We start from the raw sequence: 26,285 nt of genomic DNA on the forward strand, positions 1-26,285 counted from the left end.
ATAGATAGATAGATAGATAGATAGATAGATAGATAGATAGATAGATAGATAGATAGATAGATAGATAGATAGATAGATAGATAGATAGATAGATAGATAGATAGATAGATAGATAGATAGATAGATAGATAGATAGATAGATAGATAGATAGATAGATAGATAGATAGATATCTGTGTGTGTGTGTGTTTTTAATAGCAATATCTAATTAAACTTAAATGCACTCCATCATGGTAATGCGATACATTTAGTCAGAAGAAACTAGAGCAAACTTGTAATATCATTTAGCTCAAAACATCTGGTTCAAGAAAAAAAAGCTGTCAAGCTGTTAAAAAATCTGATCAAAACCAGGGGAAAGAGTACTAGGAAGGGTAATTATTGTAAAACGAACAGATATGATGATTGCAGATGGATGGTAACAGGTTAAAGAACTAAAATAATACTACAGATGAGATTAAGGGGTAAGGTAAAAATCAATATAACCTAGTCTGTCCTTTTTTCTTTTTCTTTGTGTTCTCTCTTGTCTCATCTTCCAGTGTCTCAGTGGGGGTCGGCCATGATGCCTCACCAACTTCCTGCATCTTTGAGCCTCCTGTGGGTCCCAAGCCTCCAGAGGGTCCCAAGTCTTCAGAGGGTCTCACATCGTCAGAGAGTTCCACATCTTTAGAGGCTCCCAAGTCTTCATAAGCTCCCAAGTCTTCAGAGAGTCCCAAGTCTTCTGAGAGTCCCAAGTCTTCTGAGAGTTCCACATCTTCAGAGTCCCTTGTCTTCAGAGAGTCCCACACCTTGTGAGGGCCCCGCACCTTATGAGGGTCCTGTGCCTTGTTAGGGCCTTGTGGACTTTACACCTCCATAGGCCTCCATGCCTCTAGAGTGGTCCACACCTCAAGAGGGCTCCATGCCTATGAAGGGCTCCATGCCTCCCATGGTCTCCACACCTCCTGAGGTCTCCATGCCTCCCAAGGGTCCCATGCCTCCCAAAGGTTCCATGCCTCCTGAAGGTTCTACACCTCCTGAAGCAGCTATGTCTCATGAAGTGGCTATGCCTCCTGAAGCATCTACGCCAGTTGTAGTCCCTGAGGTCTATATGCCATCTACAGCTTTCATGATCTCTATACCAATGGCACCTTCCATGGTCTCTACATCAACTGCAACCTCCTAGAACTCTACACCAGCAGCTGTCTCCATGAAGTCTTCGCCTGCTGCAGCCCCCCTGGTCTCCATGATAGCTGCCGTTTCCCTGGTCCATACAACTGCTACTGTCCCCCAGTTCTCTACAACAGCAGCAGTCCCCCTAGTTTCTACGACAGCTGCAGACACCCTGGTCTCTACGAAAACTGCAATCCCCCTGGTCTCCATGACAGCTACAGACCCCATGATATCCATGCCAGATGCAGCCTCTATGGTCTCTTTGTCTGCTGCAGATCCCCTGGTATATTTGCCTGCTTCAGATTCCCTGGTCTCTTCACCTACTGTAGATCCCCTTATTCCACTGCCTGCATCAGATCTGCTGGTCCCATCTTCAGCAGCAGACACCTCATCTGACTCGCCAGCTGCAGACCACTCGTCTGACTTGTTATATACTGTAGCCTCTGTCTCTGGTCCATCATTGTCTACTGCACCCTCCACCTCCAGTCCATCAACGTCTGCCACTGCAGCTGCTCCTTTTGTCACTGGTTCTTTTTCTGTTGCAGCATCCATCTCCACTGGTTCCTTATTGGTGACTATCAAAGCTTCTATTGTCTTTGGTGCCCCATCTTAGCCTACAACCACAGTCTCCCCTGTGGTCTCTACACTCCTAGTGTCACAGATCTTAAGGGACTCCGGTAGGACATCCTGATGCATGCTCAATAATCCAGGTAGAAAAATCTAAAAAAGTTAAATCTGGTCCTCTGGACATTCAAAAAAACAAAACAAAGCAAAACAACAAAAAAATGTAGAAACGTTTCATCTCTCATCCGAGAGACTTCCTTAGTCTGAGGTGCTGTATTCAGCTCAGTCTCTTAAATAGCACCTTCTCGGAGTGGATCAACCAGTTTTGCTGCTGACAACCAAAACCAGCTTATCACATGCTCAAGAAGGTCCATCAGCCTAACAATGGATCATTAGCACACTGATGGCTGTTTACTATTCACAGAGGGCTGAGTGATACTAGCAATCACAGCATTGTAAGAGGGGGACAATTGAACAGGTAGGCCTCCTCCCCTGTTTAACGATGGACGATTTCTTTTCATAAAGATGGCCTCCTTTACTCCTCTCTCAAACCATCGTTCCTCTCTGTACAGGATGTGAACATCTTCATCCCTGAAAGAGTGACCACTGGCCTGGAGATGAGTGTAGACCGCAGAGTCCTGGCCTGATGATGTTGATCTTCTGTGCTGGGCCATCCTTTTGGCCAGTGGCTGTTTAGTTTCCCCGATGTAAGACTGATCACAGCCCTCCTGACACTGAACAGCATACACAACATTACTCTGTTTGTGCCGGGGGACTGGATCTTTGGGATGAACCAGTCTTTGCCGTAATGTATTTTGGGGTTTAAAAGCCACTGGGATGTTATGTTTAGAAAATAAATGTCTCAGTTTCTCTGATACTCCCTCAACATATGGAATGACCACTGGTCTGGGTCTGGGTTCCTCCTTTTCACCTGTTGGCTGACTGGAGTCCTGTTTGGGTTTCTTCTCTGCTTTCAGGAAGGCCCAGTTAGGATATCCACATTGCTCTAGAGCCTGTCTTGTGTGGGATTTCTCCTTCTGCCTGGCTCCTGAGCTAGTGGGGAGGCTGTCTGCTCTGTGATACAGAGTCCTGATGACTCCTAACTTGTGATCCAAAGGGTGATGGGAGTCAAACTGCAAATACTGGTCTGTGTGGTTGGGTTTGTGGTACACCTCAGTTTGCAAATGTCCTCTATCAGAGACTGAGATCTCACAGTCCAAGAAAGCCAACTTGCCATTTTTTTCATCTTCTCGTGTGAACTTGATGTATTTATCTACAGAGTTGATGTGGTCAGTAAAATGTTGGACTTCCTGAGATTTAATTTTAACCCAGGTGTCGTCAACATACCTGAACCAATGACTTTGTGGTGTCCCTGAAAAGGATGTCAAGGCTCTCTTTTCTACCTCCTCCATGTACAGGTTAGCAACAATAGGAGAAACTGGAGACCCCATAGCACACCCATGTTTCTGCCTATAATATTGCTCCCCATATGTGAAGTAGGTTGACTGTAGGTACAGTTTCAAGAGTTGACACAGTTGTTCTGTGGAAAGCGTGGTCCTGCTGCTCAGAGTGGTGTCTGATTTTAATTTTAAACTGACCACCTCTACTGCATCATCAACAGGAATGCACGTAAAGAGTGATGTGACATCAAAAGAGACCATTGTTTCATCAGTCTCCATGATGACATCCCTCACCTTATCCACAAAGTCCATGGTGTTCTGTATGTGGTGTTCTGAGCTGCCAACTAAAGGATGAGTTCAGACGCCAGCTATTTGGAAACATTGTAAGTGACAGAGTTAATCATGCTAACGATTGGTCCTTCGGATGAGAGATGAAACGTTTCTACATTTTTTTGTTGTTTTGCTTTGTTTTGTTTTTTTGAATGTCCAGAGGACCAGATTTAACTTTTTAGACTCCGGTAGGACGTTGCTCCTGCCCTGTTATGAACGGTCCCCTGGCCACCCACCAGAACTCCTGTCCTGTGAAGGATAGCCTCCTGGCTGCCCACCTGAACACTGGCCTCACTCTGGATGGTCTCCGGGCCATCCACCTGAACTCTGGCCTCGCTCTGGACAGTCTCTGGGCCGTCCACCTGAACTCTTGCTTCACTTGGTACAGTCTCCGGGCCATCTGTCTGAACTATTTGCCTTGCTCTGGATGGTCTCTGAGCCATCCACCTGAACTCTCACCTTGCTTTGGATGGTGCTCAGGGTCATTCTATAAAAAAGTTTGTGTGTGTGTTTTTTTTTTTTTTCAGGTCCTGATCTAGTCAGTTTTTGATTTTGATTCTTGTGTTTTTTTCTTGGTTCCTTCCATCCTGGTGTTTCCGCCTCCATCCAGCCAGTCTGTTTTTTGTGGTGGGTCTTTGGGATGTCAGTAGCTGTCCCTTTATGGGGGGATACTGACATAATCTGTCCTTTTGTCTGTTTTCTTTTTTTTTTCTCTAGTCTTTATTTCCTTTTCTGATCCTTGTGGTTGACTCTGTTCATTTGTGTGTTGCTACATCGTGTGGTCTGTCCCAGTTATTGCTCCCTCATGTAATCAACTCCCTGCTTCTTACACCTCTTGCCTGTCACAGGTGTTTTCACTCTGTCTCAGCAGTGTCTGGGTCTTCTGTTCTTTGGTATGTGAGCATTTTATCATGAAGGCTCTTTGTTCCTGTTCTCTGTTCTGTGCCACATCCTGGTTTTGTCTCCCTTAGTGTCCTCTCATGTTCCATGTAAGTTGTTGCTGCCATGTCAGCCCTTTTTGTTTAGTTTCATTAAATAAATTTTACTTTTTAACCTGAGTCCTCCGAGGCCTCCTTGCATTTTGGGTTCTACCGCCACCAGATTATTATACAAAAATAATTTAAATAAATAAATAAATAAGTAAAGTAAATAAGCTCAATCATCCAGGTAAACTCAACACACATTCCTGTGCTCATTCAATTTGCACTACTGTTTATATTTATACTACTGTTTATATTTTTTACTAGCCTTACTATGTTGTCACTTTACCTTTTATATCAATATCAAGGACTTCATACATATACTGTGTACATTCATTTCATATCTTGCATTGTCACTTTACCTGAAATGTCAATGTCAGGACCTTCATACTTGTATATATACTTTTTACAATTTTCATATTTATATTGCTATACTTACAATTTAGGATAGTATCATACTTTTATTATTTTATTTTATGCTAATGTTTATTAAATGTTTAATGGTTTCTGTTGCACCAGGGGTCTGAGAGTAATGACATTTCAATCCTGTGTATGTCCTGTACATATTGCAGTTTTGACAATAAAGTTGACTTTGACTTTTTGACTTTTGACTAAATAAATCACAAAAGTAACCAAATTTTATCTCCTGGACAGATTCTTCTTGGAAGAAACATTTTGTCTTTCATCCGAAAGACTTAAACATTTATTTATTGCTTATCCACTCCCACTCGAGTTAGGGCTTCTGAGGTTTTGTTAGTTTCTTGCTCTTTATCCTTTGAGTTTCCCCCTCCACCCACCTGAGTTAGACACTTTTCAGTTGTGGGACATCAGGAAAAGTCCCTTGAAGGGGTAATACGGTCAGGATCCTAGTGTTTTAGTGTTTTTGTCTTCTTGTGAATTTTGTTCAGCTTTCCCTGTATGTTTTCCCCTCATGCAGTCAGCTCCTGCTCATCCCACTCTCACCTGATCCTCATTGTCTTTCCCCAGGTGTTTGCTTGTCTCTCGTTAGTGCACCTTTAAGTTCCTTGTCATTTTGTTTCCTCCCTGTCCATGGATTGTGCATTTCACCGCTACTCGTGTTCTGTTCTACTGTGTTTTCCAGTTCTATAATTTTTTTGTAAGTTTTGTTGCCACATCAGTTTGGGTTTTTTTTTTTTTTGCATTTTGTTAAATAAACACATTTTAACCTCGAGTTACTCCATGTCTGTCTACACCCAATGTGCAACTCTCACAGAACATGAAACAGGATTTGTTTAAATGAAAAGTTTTCAAGATACAAGTGTCCCATATTATACTAAAAAAAAGTAATGTGATTTTACTTTTCATCAGTATGTTGAATTATTATTTTGAAAAAATAAATCACAAGATATGTTGTTTAGAGTCATTTAATTTTAACAATATTAATAAAATGTATAAAACTATAAAATTGGATGATATGTTTGATCAAGAACACCTAAACAGTTATGGCTTTAATGTTTTCCATGACTAAACATCACATGAATTTTCTATGTATGAATTTTTGTTGTTGTTGAAATGATAAGGTAAAAACAAACTTCATCAGAAATATGTACAGCTGTTTGGAGATGAAATTAAATAATTATGTGTACTGATTGGACACAAGATTAACAAAAATATGTGAACAAGTATTAAAATGAAATATAATAAAATTAAAAATAAATAATGTGAGGAAGATGTATGAAAACAAAATACTGAAATTAAAAAATATATATATTAAAACAGTATTACAGCATTTTTGGTCACAAATGCTAACATTTCAGAGAAAATACTGTATACTGTTGCATGTTAAATTGCAAACTGATTTAAAAACACAATGTTTTAGAATTACTTTTTGTTCATTAATTATTCCTTGGCTAAAATATGATTAAACACTTTGGTACAAATATACACAGTATCAGTCTAAAACTAGAGGCTAGAATAGCAAATATCTCAAGTTTTGGATTAAATTTTAGTTGTATGTCTCTGTAACTCAATCAACTTATTTCGCTCAATCCAGATTTTCCAAGCATTTAAGAGAATGTTGTCTGGGGCTAAATTCCCACTACAACATAACTGAAAAAGTTATATAATGATAATTATTTTTGCCATATCTGAAATATTAATTGTAAGTCGGACAAATGGCATTCTTGATGTGTGGATGATATTAATTTTGATGACAAAATAAATTATGAATGTCTGCCTCAAATATCCTTTTTAACTTTTATGTGACAAGTGTTCTTGTTACACTCTTTCAGGCAACAATAGATTTTTTCTTTCCCATTCTCTGTGTTCACACAGTGCTAACATATGTGCACACTTTTGATGCTATAGTATTTGGTCGTTGGTTTTTATTGTAAAATAATAACACAATTAAGTTTTCACTTTATCAACCAGGGGTCCTCTCAAAAATAGGATTACTGACACTTGGAGAAGTGTGAAACAGCCAAAAATGCCAGACAGGACAAGGGAAAAAAAAAAGGAAGGTGTTCCATCAATATTAGCTGGGGGTCTTTTATTAATTTTTTTTTGTTTGTTTGTTGTTTTGTCCCTTGTCCTGTCCGGCATTGTGACACTTAGTATTATTGTCTGAGTGTCAAAGTGATGCCCAACAGATTTACTTTCACAAGCAGAACATTATGGCTGGCCTTAATGCTCCACTTGATATATAAATTAATTTTTATTAGAATTTACTTTGGGCTTGTTTCAGATGTAATGGACATGGGGATGAAAAACAAAGAAGATAATAAAGCAGAAAAGTGAGAGATGGGTTAAAAGGTAAAGAAGGAGATAGGAATAGAGAAGAGAGATAGGGATAAAGAGAACACAAATCAACATAATTGAAGTCTGCCTCTAGACCTGCGGGAAAAAAAAAAAACAAGACGAAACCGAGAAACTACAACAACAAAAATCATATATAATGATACTTATAACATGATTAGAAAGTATTTTATACAGTACATGGTAATACAAGATATATTTAGTGGCCACCACAACCCAACTGAGTGTGTATCTGATACACACCTGAATCTAAACACCTGTGTGAGCATGCTTGTCACTATAAGGTTTCTCCATAAAAATGTTCAATAGTGGATGTGGGGACCCACAGACCCATCCACACAGGACACGATGGTAACACAGGGAAGACCGGAACCACAGACACACAACGGCCCCCAAGCCCGGAACTCCGGGAGTCCCCCAACAGGGACACCCGCACCCCCCAGAGAGAGAAGCAAAGGGAAGCCCAGGGCGATCCCCAGCAACCACAATGCAGAAACCCCAGGAGGCTGCAGCGACTAGTCCACAGGCCTTGCCGGCAATCCGCCCCTCCAGAGTGGATCTGGCCATGGACACCAAGCCCCGAGTCCTGAGGTCATACCACCCCCCAACAGAGGCCCGACAGAGCCAGGGCACCCAGGCCCCAGCAGGCAGCCACCAGGGCAGGCCCGCACACACCCCACCACCCAGCCCGAGCTTCTGAGGGCCGCCAATGCACCGGCGGCAGGGGGGGGGGGGGGGGGCCGCGCCGGGGGGGGGGACCAAACACAGGGGGGGGGGGGGGGGGGGGGGATTGATCCAAGAGAGGGGACTACCTAAAACCCAACCTGAGACATAAACAGGCACACAGAGACTTCCCGACAGAACCTCTGTCGGGCCATCCATGTGCCCCAGCCACCCGACAATGACCGCAAGCCAGCCCCAGGCCGGGGGCCAGAGCATCTGGGAACAACAGCCAAGGAAGGCTGACCCAGTGCACCATTGCTTCCCTACAGCCCCACACCACAGGCCCGGAGAGGCCCCAGCATGCCACCCATGCACCCCCCCCCCCCACACACACACACACACAGCACCCCCCACCGCAAATGTCACATCAGGCCAACCAGCCAGCACCCCGTCAAAGTGAAGCCATGCTCCCGACTGCCGCCATGCACCACCTACGACCACACATGCACAACCACAGCCGACCCCCCGCCAGAACCTGGCAGACTCCCCAGCCAAAGGGCTGGCCATTGCAACCAGGAACCGTGATCAAAGATCCAAACAACCCAGGGAGAACCGGAGCACCGGCCCCACCCCCAATCACCCCCCAAGGCACAACACCCACCAGACCCCAACCAGGCAGCCTACCCCCCCTCCTTGCCCCTGACCCCAAATGTCAAATGGAGAACGAGGGTTTAAGGAAAACAGGAAGACTCAACTCCTCCCTCCTCCCACTCAAATAAGGTGTTGTATGCATGTTGTTATATAGCGCGTTTAAATTGGGGGGGGGGGGGGTTGTGAGGCGGTGCCTGGCACAGACCCACCCCCTCCCCAGAGAGTAGGCAGTGCCCGTTCACCTCCCCAACCCTTGCCCAGAACTCTAAATGTCTACATAAAAATAGAAGAAGAAAAAAAAAAGCTGTGGGTCTTTTAATATGGGCTATTCAGCCACTAAACAAGCAATGCAAGAATTTAGTTTGCGTTACCAACTTACATTAGTAAGTTGAACCTCTTCCGGGTGGGTGTTGGACTCCACCAAGGCTTCACATTGTTACTGATTGTGTTCAAAACTTTCAATAGACAGAATTTGTCAGTGCAGCCTGGGGACAGAGGGAGTCTTGTATGGTGGCCTCAAGCTTCCTTCTCTATTTGCAGATTATGTGGTCTGGTCATCAAAAGTGATCTCCATTTCTCATTATAGTGGTTCACATCCAAGTGTGAAGTGGCTTGGATGAGGATCATAACTTCCAAATCTGAGTCTATGGTCCTCCATCTGAAAAGGTTGAATTGCTCTCCCTGGGTTTGGAGTGAGGAGATACCTTAATGGAGGAGTTTGAGTATCTCATGGTTTTGTATATAATTGATGGAGGATTAGTGTGCTATCAGCAGATGGATTGGTGCAGCTTTTGCAGTGTTGCATACTCTGTGCTTCTGTTTATTGTTTGGTCTATATTCCTACCATCAGCTATAATCACAACCTCTAGGTAGTGACCGAAAGAATGAAATTGCTGATACAAATGGTTAAAAAGAGTTTTGTCCAGAAGGTAGATAAATTCTTCCTTAAAGATATTGTGAGATAATCAGATTATCCTAAAGAGACCCAAAATACCCCTCCCTGGGCTGCCATCTTACCGTGGTGGCAGCCCAGCTCAACCGTCTTCCACTCTGGAGTTGCCCCTGGTGAGAGGCGCCGAGCAGGAGTGGGCATACTTATTACCCCCCCCATCTTGGTGCCTGTGTGTTGGGGTTCACCCCGTTGAATGAGAGGGTGGCCTTCCTCGGCCTACGTGTGGGGGGGGGGGTTCTGACTGTTGTTTGTGCTTATGCACCAAACGGCAGTTCAGATTATCCACCCTTTTTGGAGTCCTTGGTGGGGGTACAGGAAAGTGCACCTCCTGGGGACTTCCTTGTTCTGCTGGGGGACTTCATTGCTCACGTGGGCAATGACAGTGAGACCTGCAGGGTGTGGTTTGGAGGAATGCCCCTCCTGATCTGAACCCGTGTGGTGTTCTGTTGTTGGACTTCTGTGCTCACCATGGATTGTTAATAACGAATACCATGTTCAAGCATAAGGGTGTCCATATGTGCTCTTGGCACCAGGACACACTAGGCTGCAGTTCAATGATCGACTTTGTCGTCATCTCATCTGATCTGTGGTCACATGTCTTGGACACTCAGGTGAAGAGAGGGGCAGAGCTGTCCACTGATCACTACCTGGTGATGAGTTGGCTTCAATGATGGGGGAGGATGTCGGTCAGACCTGGCAGACCCAAACGTGTTGTGAGGGTTTGCTGGGAACATCTGGCAGTCTCCTGTGAGATGGAGTTTTAACTCCCACCTCAGGGAAAACTTTGAACATGTTCTGGGGGAGGTGGGGGACATTGAGTCAGAGTGGGCCATGTTCCGTGCCTCTATTGTTGAGGCGGCTTACTGGAGTGGCGACCGCAAGGTTGTCAGTGCCTGTTGCGGCGGCAACCCTCAAACCCATTGGTGGACACCGTTGGTGAGGGATGATGTCAGGCTCAAGAAGGAGTCATATCGGGCCTTTTTGGCCTGTGGGACCCTGGAAGCAGCTGATGGGTACCGGCAGTCCAAGCGACATGTGGCTCGGGTATTCAATGAGGCAAAAACTCGGGCATGGGAGGAGTTTGGAGAGGCCATGGAGAATGACTTCCACACGGCTTTGAGGCAATTCTGGTCCACCATCCGGCGTCTCAGGGTGGGAAAGCGGTACGCCACCAACACTGTTTATAGTGGGAGTGGTGTGCTGTTGACCTCAATTCGGGATGTTGTGGGTCGGTGGGAAGAACACTTTGAAGACCTCCTCAATCCCACCGGCATGTCTTCCACTGAGTAAGCGGAGCCTGGGGACCCTGGGTCATCTCTTGTGCTGAGGTCACCGAGGTGGTTAAAAAGCTCCTCGGTGGCAGGCCACAGAGGTGGATGAGATTCGCCCAGAGTTCCTTAAGGCTCTGGATGTTGTAGGGTTGTGTTGGCTTACGTGACTCTGCAATATTGCGTGGACATAAGGGGAAGTTCCCCTGGATTGGCAGACTGGAGTGGTGATCCCCCTATTCAAAAAGGGGGACAGTAGAGTGTGTTCAAACTACAGGGGGATCACGCTCTTAAGCCTCCCTGGTAAGGTCTATTCGGGGGTTCTGGAGAGGAGGGTCCGTCGGATAGTCGAACCTCAGATTCAGGAGGAACAGTGCGGTTTTCGTCCTGGTTGTGGAACACTGGACCAGCTCTACACTCTCAACAGGGTCCTGGAGGGTGCGTGGGAGTTTGCCCAACCAGTCTACATGTGCTTTGTGGACTTGGAGAAGGCATTCGACCGCGTCCCCCGGGGAACCCTGTGGGGGGTACTCTGGGAGTATGGAGTACCGGGCCCTTTGATATGGGCTGTTAGGCGCCCGTATGACCGGTGTCAGAGCCTTGTCTGCATTGCCGGCAGTAAGTCGGGCTTGTTCCTGGTGAGAGTTGGACTCTGCCAAGGTTGCATTTTGTCACCGATTCTGTTCATAACTTTTATGGACGGAATTTCTAGGCACAGCCAAGGTGTTGAGGGGATCCGTTTTGGTGGCCTTAGGATTGCGTCTCTGCTTTTTGCAGATGATATGGTCCTATTGGCTTCATCAGATCGTGATCTACAGCTTTTGCTGGAGCGGTTTATAGCCAAGTGCGACGTGGCCGGGATTCGGATCCGTTCCTCCAAATCCGAGGCCATGGTCTTGAGCTGGAAAATGGTAGAGTGCCCTCTCTGGGTTGGGGAGGAGGTCCTGCCCCAAGTGGAGGCGTTCAAGTATCTTGAGGTCTTGTTCACAAATGAGGGAAAAATGGAACATACCATACCATACCAATTTATTTATATAGCACTTAAAACAGCAACAAGGCCAACCAAAGTGCTGTACAAAAGAACACAAACATGCACAGCAGACAGGAAAACATAAAATAGAAATACAGATACAAATAGCAGCAGGAGCTAACTAAAATGGCCAACAGAGTAGAGAACAGACCGGACCAAAACAAATCACACCGTGTTAAAGGCAAGCGAATAGAAGTGGGTCTTCAAGCGAGACTTAAAGACTGAGAGTGTGGGAGCCTGCCGGACACTCAGTGGCAACTCATTCCACAGTCGTGGACCTGCAACAGAGAAAGCCCTGTCACCTCTGAGCTTACGACGGGTTTCTGGGACTGAGAGAAGCATCTGGTCTGCTGACCTCAGAGAGCGCGGTGGGACATATGGCTGCAGAAGATCAGTGAGATAGGATGGGGCGGAACTGTTCAGTGATTTAAAAACATACATGAGAATTTTGAAATGGATCCGAAGGTGAATGGGTAGCCAGTGCAGGGAGGCCAAAACTGGCGTGATGTGCTCTCTATAGCCTGTACCAGTTAAAAATCGGGCTGCAGCATTTTGGACCAGTTGTAGACGAGCAATGGAGGACTGACTGATTCCAAACAGAAGTGAATTGCAGTAATCAAGCCTAGATGTTATGAAGGCGTGGATCACTGTCTCGAGGTTCTTTTTGTTGAGTATAGGCTTCAGCTTAGACAGCCGTCTCAGCTGAAAAAAACAGGATTTGACCATCATGTTTACGTGACTGTTGAGTTTTAAGGACGGGTCCATTATCACCCCCAGATTAGTCACCTTTTGTTTCTCTAGCGGGGCTAGAGAGAATAGGTCAATGTCATAGTTCATGAGTGAGCCACTGGGATGGAACAGCATGACTTCAGACTTCTTCTCATTGAAGCTTAAGAAGTTTAAAGCCATCCAGTCCCGGATGTCAGCCAGGCAGTCAAGAAGAGGCTGAATAGAGCGTGTGCCTCTGTGCCTCAGGGGGAAGTAAATTTGGCAATCATCGGCATAGAAATGAAAGGGTATGTCGTGTTTGCGGAAGATAGCACCTAGTGGCAGCAGGTATAAAGAAAAGAGAAGGGGACCGAGGATGGACCCCTGCGGTACCCCCCACTGGAGTGCGGTCGATGCCGAACTGAAATCTTTGATATTGACACAGAAGGTTCTGTCAGAGAGGTAGGACCCAAACCATTTAAGGGCTGACCCTGTGATGCCCACCCACTGCTCCAGTCTAGAAATGAAGATATTGTGGTCGATGGTGTCAAAAGCAGATGTAAGGTCCAATAGGACAAGCAGCACAGAATCACCTGCGTCTGTGGATATGAAAATGTCATTAAAAACCTTCAGTAGAGCAGTTTCAGTGCTATGGAGAGATTTGAAGCCAGATTGGAATAACTCAAGGATAGCGTGATCCCCCAAAAACTGTTTCAACTGAGACTCCACAATTTTTTCCAGTAGTTTAGAGGTGAATGGGAGTCTGGAGACAGGCCGGAAGTTGGACATGACTGAGGGGTCAAGGTTAGGTTTTTTCAGGAGGGGCTGGACAGCAGCATGTTTAAAAGTCTTTGGCACCACACCTGAGGATAAACTGCTATTCAGAATAGTGAGGATAAAAGGACCCAGGGTAGGAAAAACTTCCTTTAGCAGTCGAGGGGGGACCACATCAAAGGGGGAACCAGATGGCTTCATGCTGCACATTACCTGCTCCAGAGAGGACAGAGAGATGGGCTCAAAGTGGTCAAACACAGCCACGCACTGAGATGGGATGGACAGATCATGAGCTGGTGGAGAAATGAGTGCCCGGGTGTTTGCCACTTTTTCTAAAAAGAAATGGAGGATGTTCTCACACAGCTCAGTTGAGGCTTCCAGAGGTGAAGGCTCACTGAGGTGTAGGACTGAGTTCAGGGTGGAGAAAAGAACTCGGGGGTTGTGGGAGTTGGAGACAATTAAATCAGAAAAGAATTTACATTTGGCAGCTTTAACGGTTTTCTGATAGTGACGCCAACTCTCCCTTAACATTTGAAAAGACACCTGGAGCCTGTCCTTCCTCCACTTTCGTTCAGCTTTGCGACACTGCCGCCTAACGGCTCGCGTGATGTCATTCAGCCAAGGCTCTGATCTAAGTTTCGTTTTTCTGGTCTTAAGGGGAGCAACACGGTCCAGAACATCTAAACAGGCAGAGTTGAACTGAGAGGTTAGCTCCTCAGTGGTAAGAGACACCGAGAGCTGTTCGATCCTCTCAGAATTAAAACCTTCATTAAAACGAGCAGCAGTGAAATGGTTAATGGAACGCGTACGTGCAGGAACGCACGTCTTAGCAGTATGACAAGGGGGGGTGAAGTCAAACAATACAGGCATGTGATCTGAAAAAACATTGTCACCGATTTTCAAATTAGAAACAGAGACATCACGTGTTAAAACGAGGTCCAGCGTGTGACCATGTTCCTGGGTGGGGCCGCTCACCTGCTGAGCTAAGCCAAAAGAGTCCAATAAATCCAGAAAGTCCTTCACTAAGGGCTTCTCCTGACAACACACATGCAAATTAAAGTCACCAATAAGCAAAAAGTGAGTGTATCTCTGAGTGATATCAGCCAAAAAGTCAGAGAATTCATTTATGAAGTCCTTAGAACGAGGTGGGCGGTAGATGAGCGCACACAGGACCGGAGGAGAGTGTCCAAGTTCAAAGGCGCTCAGCTCGAAGCTGGCGCGGGACACCGGGATGGACAACTGTTTACACGCAAAGTTTGCTTTAAAAACTGTTAATAATCCCCCCCCCCCCCGCGCCGACCTGATGGCCGCGGGGCATTGCAACATACACAGTCCGGAGGAAGTAGTTCCACTAGGGCGCTGGACTCACCATCAGAAATCCAAGATTCTGTGACGAACAGAAAATCCAACTCCTCATCTTTAAAAAAGTCATTGAGGATGAGATGAGATCTATAGGTGGATAGGTGCAGCGTCTGCAGTGAAACGGGCGCTGTACAGGTCTGTTGTGGTGAAGAGAGAGCTGAGTCAAAAGGCGAAGCTCTCAATTTACCGATCGATCTACGTTCCCACCCTCATCTATGGTCATGAGCTTTGGTTTGTGACCAAAAGAACGAGATCTCGGATACAAGTGGCCGAAATGAGTTTTCTCGGCAGGGTGTCTAGGCTCTCCTTAGAGATAGGGTGAGAAGCTCGATCATACGGGAGAGACTCAGAGTAGAACTGCTGCTTCTCCACGTCGAGAGTAGCCAGTTTAGGTCGCTCGGGCATCTGTTTAGGACGCCTCCCTGGTGAGGTATTCCAGACACGTCCCACCGGGAGGAAGTCCAGAGGAAGACCCAGGACATGCTGGAGGGACTATGTTTCTCAGCTGGCCTGGGAACGCCTCAGGATTCCCCCAGAGGAGCTGGACCAAGTGGCTGGGGAGAGGGACGTCTGGGCCTCCTTACTTAGGCTGCTACCCCCACGACCCGACCCCGCATAAGCGGAAGAAAATGGATGGATGGATGACTCAAAATAGAGCTGTTGCTCCTCCACAACAAAGACAGTAACAGTTATTCAAGCATCTAGTAAGGATGCCCTCTGGATGTCGCCTAAAGGATGTTTATTAAGCTGGGAGGAGGACCCAGAACACACAGGAGAGATGATGGATAAATGAATGGCATGGATGAAAAAAATGTATACAGGTCCTTCTCAAAAAATTAGCATATTGTGATAAAGGTCATTATTTTCCATAATGTAATGATAAAAATGAAACTTTCATATATTTCAGATTCATTGCACACCAACTGAAATATTTCAGGTCTTTAATTGTTTTAATACTGATGATTATGGCATACAACTCATGAAAACCCAAAATGCCTGTCCCAAAAAATTAGCATATTTCATCCCACCAATGAAAGACAAGTGTTTTTAATACAAAAAACGCCAACCTTCAAATAATCATGTTCAGTTATGCACTCAATACTTGGTCGGGAATCCTTTTGCATGAATGACTGCTTCAATGCGGCGTGGCATGGAGGCAATCAGCCTGTGGCACTGCTGAGGTGTTATGGAGGCCCAGGATGCTTGGATGGCGGCCTTAAGCTCATCCAGAGTGTTGGGTCTTGCGCCTCTCAACTTTCTCTTCACAATATCCCACAGGTTCTCTATGGGGTTCAGGTCAGGAGAGTTGGCAGGCCATATGAGCACAGTAATACCATGATCAGTAAACCATTTACCAGTGGTTTTGGCACTGTGAGCAGGTGCCAGGTCGTGCTGAAAAATGAAATCTTCATCTCCATAAAGCTTTTCAGCAGATGGAAGCATGAAGTGCTCCAAAATCTCCTGATAGCTAGCTGCATTGACCCTGCCCTTGATAAAACACAGTGGACCAACACCAGCAGCTGACATGGCACCCCAGTGACTGTGGAAACTTGACACTGGACCTCAAGCAATGTGAATTCTGTGTCTCCTCTCTTCCTCCAGACTCTGGGACCTTGATTTCCATAGGAAATGCAAAATTTACTGTAATCAGAGAACATAACTTTGGACCACTCAGCAGCAGTCCCAGGCGAGATGCTTCTGACGCAGTGTCTTGTTCAAAAGTGGCTTGACCTGGGGAATGCGGCACCTTTAGCCCATTTCCTGCACACGCCTGTGCACGGTGGCTCTGGATGTTTCTACTCCAGACTCAGTCCACTGCTTCCGCAGGTCCCCCAAGGTCTGGAATCGGCCCTTCTCCACAATCCTCCTCAGGGTCCGGTCACCCCTTCTCGTTGTGCAGCGTTTTCTGCCACACTTTTCCCTTCCCACAGACTTCCCACTGAGGTGCCTTGATACAGCACTCTGGGAACAGTCTATTCGTTCAGCAATTTCTTTCTGTTTCTTACCCTCTTGCTTGAGGGTGTCAATGATAGCCTTCTGGACAGCAGTCAGGTCGGCAGTCTTAACCATGATTGCGGTTTTGAGTAATGAACAAGGCTGGGAGTTTTTAAAAGCCTCAGGAATCTTTTGCAGGTGTTTAGAGTTACGTCGTTGATTCAGATGGTTAGGTTAATAGCTAGTTTAGAGAACCTTTTCATGATATGCTAATTTTTTTGGGACAGGCATTTTGGGTTTTCATGAGCTGTATGCCATAATCATCAATATTAAAACAATTAAAGACCTGAAATATTTCAGTTGGTGTGCAATGAATCTGAAATATATAAAAGTTTCATTTTTATCATTACATTATGGAAAATAATTACCTTTATCACAATATGCTAATTTTTTGAGAAGGACCTGTATATAGTGAGAGAAATTAAAACGTGAAATCTTTGTTGAAGTCATTGTGCCTTCTTTTTCATTCAACCTTTATTTAAATTGGTTAATCCCATTGAACCACAATGACTCATTTACAAGAGAGTCCTGAAAAGGCCGTGTTCATCTTGAAAATGGTTTCCTAACTTCTAACAATTTACAACTATTTTTTGTTCATCAAATATTTCTTAGAGTTCTTTTCTGGTTGACACATTATGATGAAACACTTTGGAGCAAATATACACAGTATCAGTCCAAAACTGGAGGCCAGAATGGCAAATATCTCCACAGCCACAGTAAACTTTCCAGGAGAGCTGACATATGCTGGGATGAAGGTGATCCACACTGCACAGAAGATCAGCATGCTGAAGGTTATCAGCTTGGCTTCATTAAAATTATCAGGTAGTTTTCGAGCTAGAACAGCTAACACAAAGCAAAAAACAGCCAGCAGGCCAATGTATCCGAGCACAGCCCAGAAGCCAACAGCAGAGCCTAATGCACATTCCAGGATGATCTTCTCCTTGTATGTAGTCAGATTTTTCACTGGGAATGGAGGGCTGAGTATCAACCAAACAATACATATTATAATTTGAATGAATGTAAGAAACAGAACAGTCATTCTCTGTTGTGGAAGCCCAAACCATTTCATTGCATTACTACCTGGAAGTGTAGCTTTGAAGGCCATTAAAACCACTACAGTTTTTCCAAGAACACAGGAGATACAGAGAACAAAGGTGATCCCAAAAGCTGTGTGCCGCAGCATGCAGGACCACTCAGAGGGAGCTCCAATGAAAGTTAATGAACATAAAAAACACAGAGTCAGAGAGAAGAGCAGCAGGAAGCTCAGCTCAGAGTTGTTGGCTCTGACAATTGGAGTTGTTCTGTGTCGAAAGAAAATAACTGCTGTTATGATGGCCAGACAGGCTCCAAAAATAGATAATCCAGCCAGGATGGTTGCCAGAACTTCATCAAAGGACAGAAACTCTACAGGTTTAAGGAAACATGAATCTCTTTCTGCATTAGGCCAGAATTCATTGGGACACGACAAGCAGTCAGACAAATCTAAAAAATGAATTAGAAATGATTGTTAGCACTTAATTATTTATTGATGTCAATATGCATAAAACAAACTTTTAATGTTACCTGTTGTATTACTGATCTCTCCTTCAGGACATGGTATACAATCATAGCAGCAGATGGGTTTTCCTTTTTGTAACACTTTATGAGTTCCTGCAGCACATTTTTGAGTACACACTGACACAGGTACCTGTCACACACAAGCAAAAAAAAAAAAAAAAAAAAAGATGGTTTAGCAAAGTAAATGTATCTGTTGTTCTGAACATTTTTGCAAGTTAATATGATCTTTACTTGTGAGCCACCATGCATCCAGGTTATGTTCCGGTTGATCTGAAACTCCTGACCTTTTGGCAGTGATGCATCATAGTATCCAACTGTAACAAGCTCAATAACTCCACTCTCACTTTTCTGCCAGTTGACTAGCTCATAAAATGCTACAGGATCCCCATTAGCATCAAATGATACAGGATAACCATTTTTGGAAAATTTTACTTTTTTCAGTTCAGATAAAACCTTAAAGACATAAATGAAAATAATAATAATAATAATAATAATAATAAATAATAAATAATAATAATAACAATAATTATTATATGACATGTAAACTTAATAATTAAATCAGGTTACAAGATCAATGACCAACTAAATTCAATCACCTTGAATATGAACTGACCTTTTTTGACTTTAATTTGATGTTTTTAAAACACTGAATTGTAGAATTTGTTTCCTGACACACAGCATTGTGAATGGCATGAGCTATTGCATAAACAGCCTTATACACCATGTTAGTAATTCTTAACTGGGATATGTCAGTGTATGGGCTTTTGAGTGTTTTAATATCTTCCCTTCCATCACACACTTTTTTCTTTGGATCAGCATCTAAAACATTTAGAGACAGACGCAATTTTTTGTCAAAGGCAACCCTCCTTAAAATGGCCCATAAAGGGCTGTAGATAATTATGTTACTGAACTTGCAATTGACGTTAAATACGTGACCTATGTATCACTTTGTACATACCCAAAATAAGGCATAAAATAGTTAAGAGATTAAGCAAATATCAACAGTGTTCGGTTTTTGTTGTTAATAAAGTGAAATGTAAGGCTGTAAAATTACACAACGGCTAAATAATTGAAGGAACAAAAAACAGCAACACATATCCTGATGGACTTTTAAAGAATTAAAAACATTGTAAAAATCTTCTCACTTTTTGTCAGGCTGCAGTTGAATGCATCCTCCCAGAACTCTGTAAGCACAGAGGAGGCAGCTACGTCAGTGGGAGAGAGATCAAGCAGAAAGTTTCTCAGCCCTGGGATGACGGATTGCTGAATGGCCACTCCAATGGCCCCTGCACATAAACTGAATCTCATCAAGTAAGGGTCAGTGATCCAGCCCTCACTTCCTATCCACTGACGAAGTGGTGGAGGCTCACGAGCCAGCTCCTCTAACAGGACCCTCACATCTGCAGATGCTATAAATGTCACAACAACCATTGCTGTTGATCTGGAGAGACAATGAAAATATGTGATTTATATAAACTAATGATAGATTTTTGTATAATTTATATTATTTAGTATAACTTAGAAAAGAAAAATATGTATCATTAATTAAAACATGGTGGTAATATTTGATATAAATTGTGACATTTTGATGCAAATAAGCATATTAAATAAGGGGAAAAAAATCAATACAATGAAATTGTTGATTATCATTTTTGTTACTACACTTTTTTTTTTTTTTGCTTTTGTCAAATCAATACACCTTAGTACAAAGGAACAATTAAAAGTAGTAAATGGTTTAAAAAAATATGAAGTGAATTAGAAACCTGCGAATAACATCAGCCAATCTTTGAATCTTGCTCGGAGGGTCGCTCCAAACAAAAGCTTCAGAGTACTCCACGCAGATCCCCTCTTTCTGTGCTGCATCAAGAAAAGACCCCATGCCATAATTTCCATATTCTGAGTCTGAGCGGACAGCACCTATCCAAGTCCAGCCAAAGTGTTTCACCAGCTTGACCAGAGCATCAGCTTGAAACTGATCACTGGGAATTGTTCTGAAGAAAGTTGGGTACTGCTGTTTATCTGACATGCAGGCACAGGTGGCAAAGTGACTCACCTATATGCAAGAGTATTGAAAAAATATATATACACCCATCTTTTAACCAGTAAAATTATTGGGTTCATATTATCTTTTTTTTTTTTTTTTTTAAATGCAGGCAACTTACCAGAGGAATGTCAAAAAGCCCAATGATGCGGGATATGCTAATTGATGATGAGGATGTAGAGTCTCCAACAATTGCCAACATCAGTCCAGATTGGGAACAATTACTCCCATTGTAAAACACTGGATCCTGGCCGTTTGATAGCCTAAATGCCAAATGCACAACCATGGGAACTGAAGCGCATGAGTCATAGATCTGATATCCAAGTTTGATGCCTGGCAGCAGCTCTGTGCTGTTGTTTATCTCTTCGATAGCAAACATCATTGTGCGAGTAAAACGTAGTTCTCGGGCTATTAGACTGCATTGAATTATTAAGGAGTTTTGACATTAAAATCAAAATAAATAATAATTAAAAAAAATAAAATATAAAAAACATAAAAAGTAATGAGCCAGTGAACAAAAAACACAGAAAGAGTTGTTTCAGTTTTAACAACAAATTGATGCTGCAATCAAAAACTAAAATAAATTATTAAATCTATAATTTTCTTAAACATTGATCCATCAAATTTACAAAATGCACATAAAAATCTCAGCCAAGCCTTTTAATATTTGTCATTTTAGGAGACAAAATTATGTTTATTTAAATTAAAACTAAATGCATTTTTTTCTTAAATCTTTATCCTAATGTCTGATTAAATTAAATTAACATATTAATTAAATAAATAAATACAAATAATAAAAAATAATTGAAACATATTTTTAAAAGTCTTCAAGTCTGATTTTTTTAATTTTGAAACATTTCAGACATTCTCTGTCTTACTAACCTTCCTGTGCATTTCCAAGGTTCAGGCTTGGTGATATAATTATAAATCACTGTATTCAATTTGTAATGTAAAGAAAAAACACCTCCAATAAGAAAATCACCATCCATTAGAAATGCAGGTAAGCGAGGGGTACTCTGTAGTGTACATTTCATCAATGAACTCGCTGCACTTACACCAGCACCTGTCAGAACCTCTACAGGCTCCATTGTTTGTTTCAGACCATCTAGAGAACCACCCAATAGAAAAACAGTGATCACGTTAAACAGTGTCACAGCTAATCTCTGGCCAGCAAAACCAAATTTGATCTTCATTTCTCAAGAGTCGGTATTTGTGTTTGAGTGTGTTTTTTATAGTTTGTGAACCTCCTCTATGATACGTCAAATACAATTAATCAGAAACACAACACCCACAGGTAATTCTTGAATTCATCATTTACTGGGTCTTTGTAGATATACTTTCCACTACATGTCTGTCTATCTTTTTGAATTGGTTTCACAACAATTCAGTTTGACCAGTATTACAGACAAGAGCAACAAATACATCTGTCTATGTATTTTTAATAATTAAATATAATTATGAATTATTGTATAAACAATGTTTCAGATCTAAAATGAGGTGGTTTGAATTTGTTTTGAAATGGACTGATTCAAAGAAGTTTAATTCGCTTTTGTATTTGATTTAGTTTATATTGATGTGAATTTATGTGGACTTGAAAATTACATTGCAGTTCATTACATTGTCAATGTATATCTTAGATCTTTTAGTGTACCGTTTAGCATTCATTTAGCATACTGTATATATTGGTGTATATCTTACAGCTTTATATACCGTTTATTTTTATACTTTTTTTGCCATTTTTGGGTGTAACTGGGACCTTGAGTGCACAATTTCGTTCCACCTCATGTACCACATGTGATGTGAATGATAATAAAGATACTTTAACTTGAAGTTGAAAATGTGTCTGTACGCAACCTATAAATTAAAAAGTATCAATACTTGTGTTTTTGTTTTGTTTGTTTGTTTGTGAACTGACATTAACAAAGTAAACTATACTGTATGCCATAGTAAAAGTAAAGTGGAAATTTAAACCCAAATTAAAGGAAAGGAAGGAAACAGAAACTAGACCAAACTTGAAACTTTATTAAACGAACAGGTGGACATCAAAAATAATATTGAAGGAAAACTGATATAATGAATAATAAATGAATAATAATAACATAATATAATAATAATGAAGGAAAACTGACAAAAATGCCTAACCAGGAGCATAAGCATTAGGAGGTTTTGTTGCTAAATAAGAAAAGGTATGTTGATTACACATGGATGATTGGTGAGTGTTGGACTGAAATAAGGACTTGAAAACATTAATAACCAAACACCATTACCTGAACTCCTTGATGTCTCACACACATACCAAAAACCAAGTGTCCATCCAAAACTGGGCTGGTGGAGGGGTTTGCAAGGTGAGCCAGGCAAGACAAGACCACCTAAGGGAGCTGGTCCAGTGCTTATCCTCACAGGTAAGACAAACCTTGAGGATTTCCTGGTTAGATGCCCTTGAAGCCTAGTTTATGTAAAGAGCAATCTGTTTTAGTGGCCAAAAGCTGATCAGCTTATTTTGTACAGTTTTACTTCAGAGGCTTTGTTTTCCCCCTCGACAAAATTGCCACCTAGCATTCTGGCATTGGAGGGGTTTGAGTACCCCTGTGGATCCTGGAGGCATGTTGTTAGAAGCATCACGCCCTTGTAGGTTCTCGTATGACAAACAGGCCTCGCGAGAGGGGTCAGGTTGAAAGACAATCAAAACCTTTTATGAATAAAACATCAATCACATGTGGAAAGCTTGGCTGGAAAAGGGAAAACAGGGCACCTACATGGAGCCAGGCTTGGGGTGAAAGAGCTCACCAGAAAGTGCTTGGTGGTTGAGCCTTGTCTCCTGGGGCTTAGTTGGGCCAAGTCCCAAAGAATAACAGGACACCGCCTCCATGCGGACCCACCACCTAGAAAGAGAATTGTTCAGGTCAGGTACTATATGTATATATATGACAGGTGGCAGGCAAGTAACATGCCAATTCCTGTCAGCATAGACTAGCACTAGGAAGGTGTAACATTACCTTACAGGCAGAAAAGTAGTTGGAGCTTGTTTATGAGGTTGAGCAATACCAACTAGATATAGTTGGGCCCACCACTACTCACAGCTTGAGGTCTGGAACCCAACTTCTTGAGAGAATCTGGACTGTCTTTTAATCTGGGGTTGCCCAGGGAGAAAGGCATCAGGTGGGTGTGGGGATGCTCACAAGCCTGTGGCTATATGTCTCCATACTGGAATTTTCCCTGGTGAAAAATACGGTTGCCTCTGCAGCTTTGGGCTGCAGGACAGAGGGTTCAAACTGTTGTTTTATGCTTATGCACCATGCAGCAGTTCAAATTACCCATCTTTTCTGGACTCTGGATGGTATCCTGGAAGGGGTGTTTTCTTGAGATTACCATGTTCAATTGGGTGACTTCAAAGCCCATGTGGGAAATTATGAAGTTATCTGGAAAAGGGTCATTAGTAGGAAGGACCTCCTTGATTTGAACAGAAGGTGTTATCTTATTGGACTTCTGTGTTAGATATGGTTTTCCACAATGAACACTATGTTCAAGCATAGGATGGTCCATAATTGTACTTGGTACCAGGCAACCTCAAGCCAAAAGTTGATGATTAATTTTGTAACCATGTTATCATAATTGTGGCCCTATGTCTTGGAAACGTGAGTAAATAGAGAGGCAATGCTGTCAACTGATAACCTGGAGGGGAGTTGACTCTGGTGGCAAGGGAAGCTGCCGGACAGATCTGGTAAATCCAAACGCATAGTAAGGGTGAACTGGAAATGTCTGGTGGAGCATCATGTTTGTGCAGACCAACTCACAGCTCTGGGAGAGTTTTTCATGAGTCTGAGGGAATTTGGGGACATGGAATGGGCAATTTTTTGGGCCTCTAATGCAGATATCGCTTCAAGGAGCTATGGCCTGAAGGTCATTAATGCCAGTCATGGCAAAAAACCTACTGGTGAACACAGCAACTGACACCACCAGAAGTTTATCAGCATGACCTCAGCTAAAGATTGTGCCGATCAGCTCTGCAAGGTACTGGCCGACATCTTTAACTCCTCACTCACCCTGGCAATACTTCCCACCTGCCTGAAGACTGCCACCATCATCCTAGTCCTGAAGAGCTCTACAGTGACTTGTCTGAATGAATATTGGCCAGTAGCCCTCACCCAGATAGTCGCTAAATGTTTTGAAAAACTGGTCATGACCCACATGAAAACAACCATCAACATCAATGAGGACCCTCACCAGTATGCATACTGCGAGAATCGATAAGCAGAAGACGCCATCTCCTCTGTGGTCCACACTGCTCTCACCCAACTGGAGCAGAAGGACTCCTACATCCGTATATTCTTTGTGGACTTAACATCTGCCTTCAATACCATGATCCCCCAGACCCTGATGGACAAATTACTCACACTAGGAATAAGCCCCTCCATTTGCAACTGGGTCCTGGACTTCTTAACAAACAGACCACAGTTTGGGAGGCTTCACAACTTCTCCTCCTCAACCATAACCCTCAGCAATGGCTCCCCTCAGGGCTGTGTGCTGAGCCCTCTCCTGTTCACTCTGCTCATGTATTACTATGCACCTACTCATCCAGGCTGTCATATTGTAAAGTTTGTAAATGATACAGCGATGGTGGGATGCATCACAAACAACGTTGAGTCCAGCTAAAGGCAGGAGGTGGAAAACCTGGAGAGTTGGTGCAGGAAAAACAACTTACACATCAATGTGAGGAAGCCGAAGGAGATGGTTGTGGACTTCAGAAGGAACAAACACACATACCACAGTGGTGAAGAAAGTACTCAAACACTGTAAATGGACTGTACTTACAGTCTTATTCTTATTTCAAGACACTCAAAGCACTTTACACTACTGTACAATCTGTGTCCTCATCTACACATTCATACAGCACTCTACTAGATCTCTACAAAGCTAATTGAACAAATCATTCTAAAGAGACTAATCAGAGCTTTTAGATCACATTCATACACCGATGGGACACACATCAGAGGCTATGAGGGGTTCAGTGTCTTGCCCAGGGACAAGGGTGTTCAACTGAATAACAACCTCAGCTGGGGCAACAACACCACCTGCCTGATCAAGAAAGCTCATTAGAGACTCTAGGCACAGGAATAGGCACTGATCATTTCCACTGACATTTCAACTCCAGTTTGTCATCAACTCTATTTAAAAAAAATACCATCTAGTCAACCTTGTAATGGGTCAATAGTGAAAAATATTTTAACTTCCATGTGACTGCTGGTGGTTTCGAACCCTCAACTCTCACATTGGAGGACGACTGCTCTAACCACTCAGCCACAGCCACCCCCCACTGTACTTAAGTAAAAGTACAAATAAACAGACAAAAATGTACTCAAGTAAAAGTAGAAGTACCTCATTAACATGTTTACTTAAGTAAAAGTAAATAAGTACTTGCTTTTAGAAATACTTAAGTATTAAAAGTAAAAGCACTTGCTGAATGTATTACCTAATGCAATGGTATACAATATCCTAAAGTGTGCCTACGGTATGGATATTTTCTGTAATACATTAATACTCTTGTGCCATTTTAATGAACAATGCTGCAGATAATGCATGCTTTTATTGTGTTTATACTCTGTGACACAGTTCACATTTGGACTTGTGATTCTGTGCATCAGAAGTTCAGGGATGACCTACAGAGTTAAATGTCAATAAGCAAAATAAGAAAGAGGAATGATTATACATTTGAAAGTTTTTATTTAACACAAAGAAAAACCAATGTATACTTTTAACTGCAGTAAACACATTTAAACATGTGTTGCTGTTTGGTGTATTGTTTTTATGCTATTAGTGCTTAGGGCATTTTTATTTAACTCTTTTCTTAGTTCATATCTTAGAAATTATTACTGTTTTTCTTTTACATTTAATTGTTGGATGTAACTAGGACCCTGTGGACATAATTTCATTCCACCACATGTACCACATGTGGTGTGAATGACAAATAAAGAAACTGACTGACTCTGACTCTCTGTTTTAAGTAAAAGTTGTCTGCCTGAATAAAGGGTCATTAGTCACACCTAACAAAGGAATAGGCACTGATCATTTCCACTGACATTTCAACTC

The 26,285-nt window shown here is 42.8% G+C and overlaps 1 protein-coding gene across 1 annotated transcript; it reads right to left on the bottom strand.

The window, feature by feature from the left end:
* Nucleotides 1–17,183: 17,183 nt before the first annotated feature.
* Nucleotides 17,184–21,202, bottom strand: LOC119410667 (extracellular calcium-sensing receptor-like). The gene is made up of 8 exons (XM_037677552.1): nucleotides 21,081–21,202; nucleotides 20,320–20,614; nucleotides 19,921–20,210; nucleotides 19,303–19,598; nucleotides 18,771–18,976; nucleotides 18,389–18,610; nucleotides 18,164–18,287; nucleotides 17,184–18,082 (listed from the first exon to the last, which is right to left on the bottom strand). The coding sequence occupies exons 1-8, from the start codon at nucleotides 21,185–21,187 to the stop codon at nucleotides 17,184–17,186; spliced, it is 2,439 nt and encodes an 812-aa protein (XP_037533480.1). The 5' UTR covers nucleotides 21,188–21,202.
* Between the last annotated feature and the right edge of the window lie 5,083 nt (nucleotides 21,203–26,285).

The sequence above is a fragment of the Nematolebias whitei genome, chromosome 6, assembly GCF_014905685.2.
Source record: "Nematolebias whitei isolate Nwh7 chromosome 6, NemWhi1, whole genome shotgun sequence".
Classification (NCBI taxonomy): domain Eukaryota; kingdom Metazoa; phylum Chordata; class Actinopteri; order Cyprinodontiformes; family Rivulidae; genus Nematolebias; species Nematolebias whitei.

Bases quoted from the DNA above. Each gene is read 5' to 3' on its own strand.
- LOC119410667 (XM_037677552.1), bottom strand. From the start codon at position 21,187: ATGGATGGTGATTTTCTTATTGGAGGTGTTTTTTCTTTACATTACAAA. The intron at 20,211-20,319 runs GTAAGTTGCCTG...TCTTGCATATAG, and splicing joins GGCTTTTTGACATTCCTCTG to GTGAGTCACTTTGCCACCTG. The intron at 18,611-18,770 runs GTCAGTTCATAT...TATGTCTTTAAG, and splicing joins TCAAATTAAAGTCAAAAAAG to GTTTTATCTGAACTGAAAAA.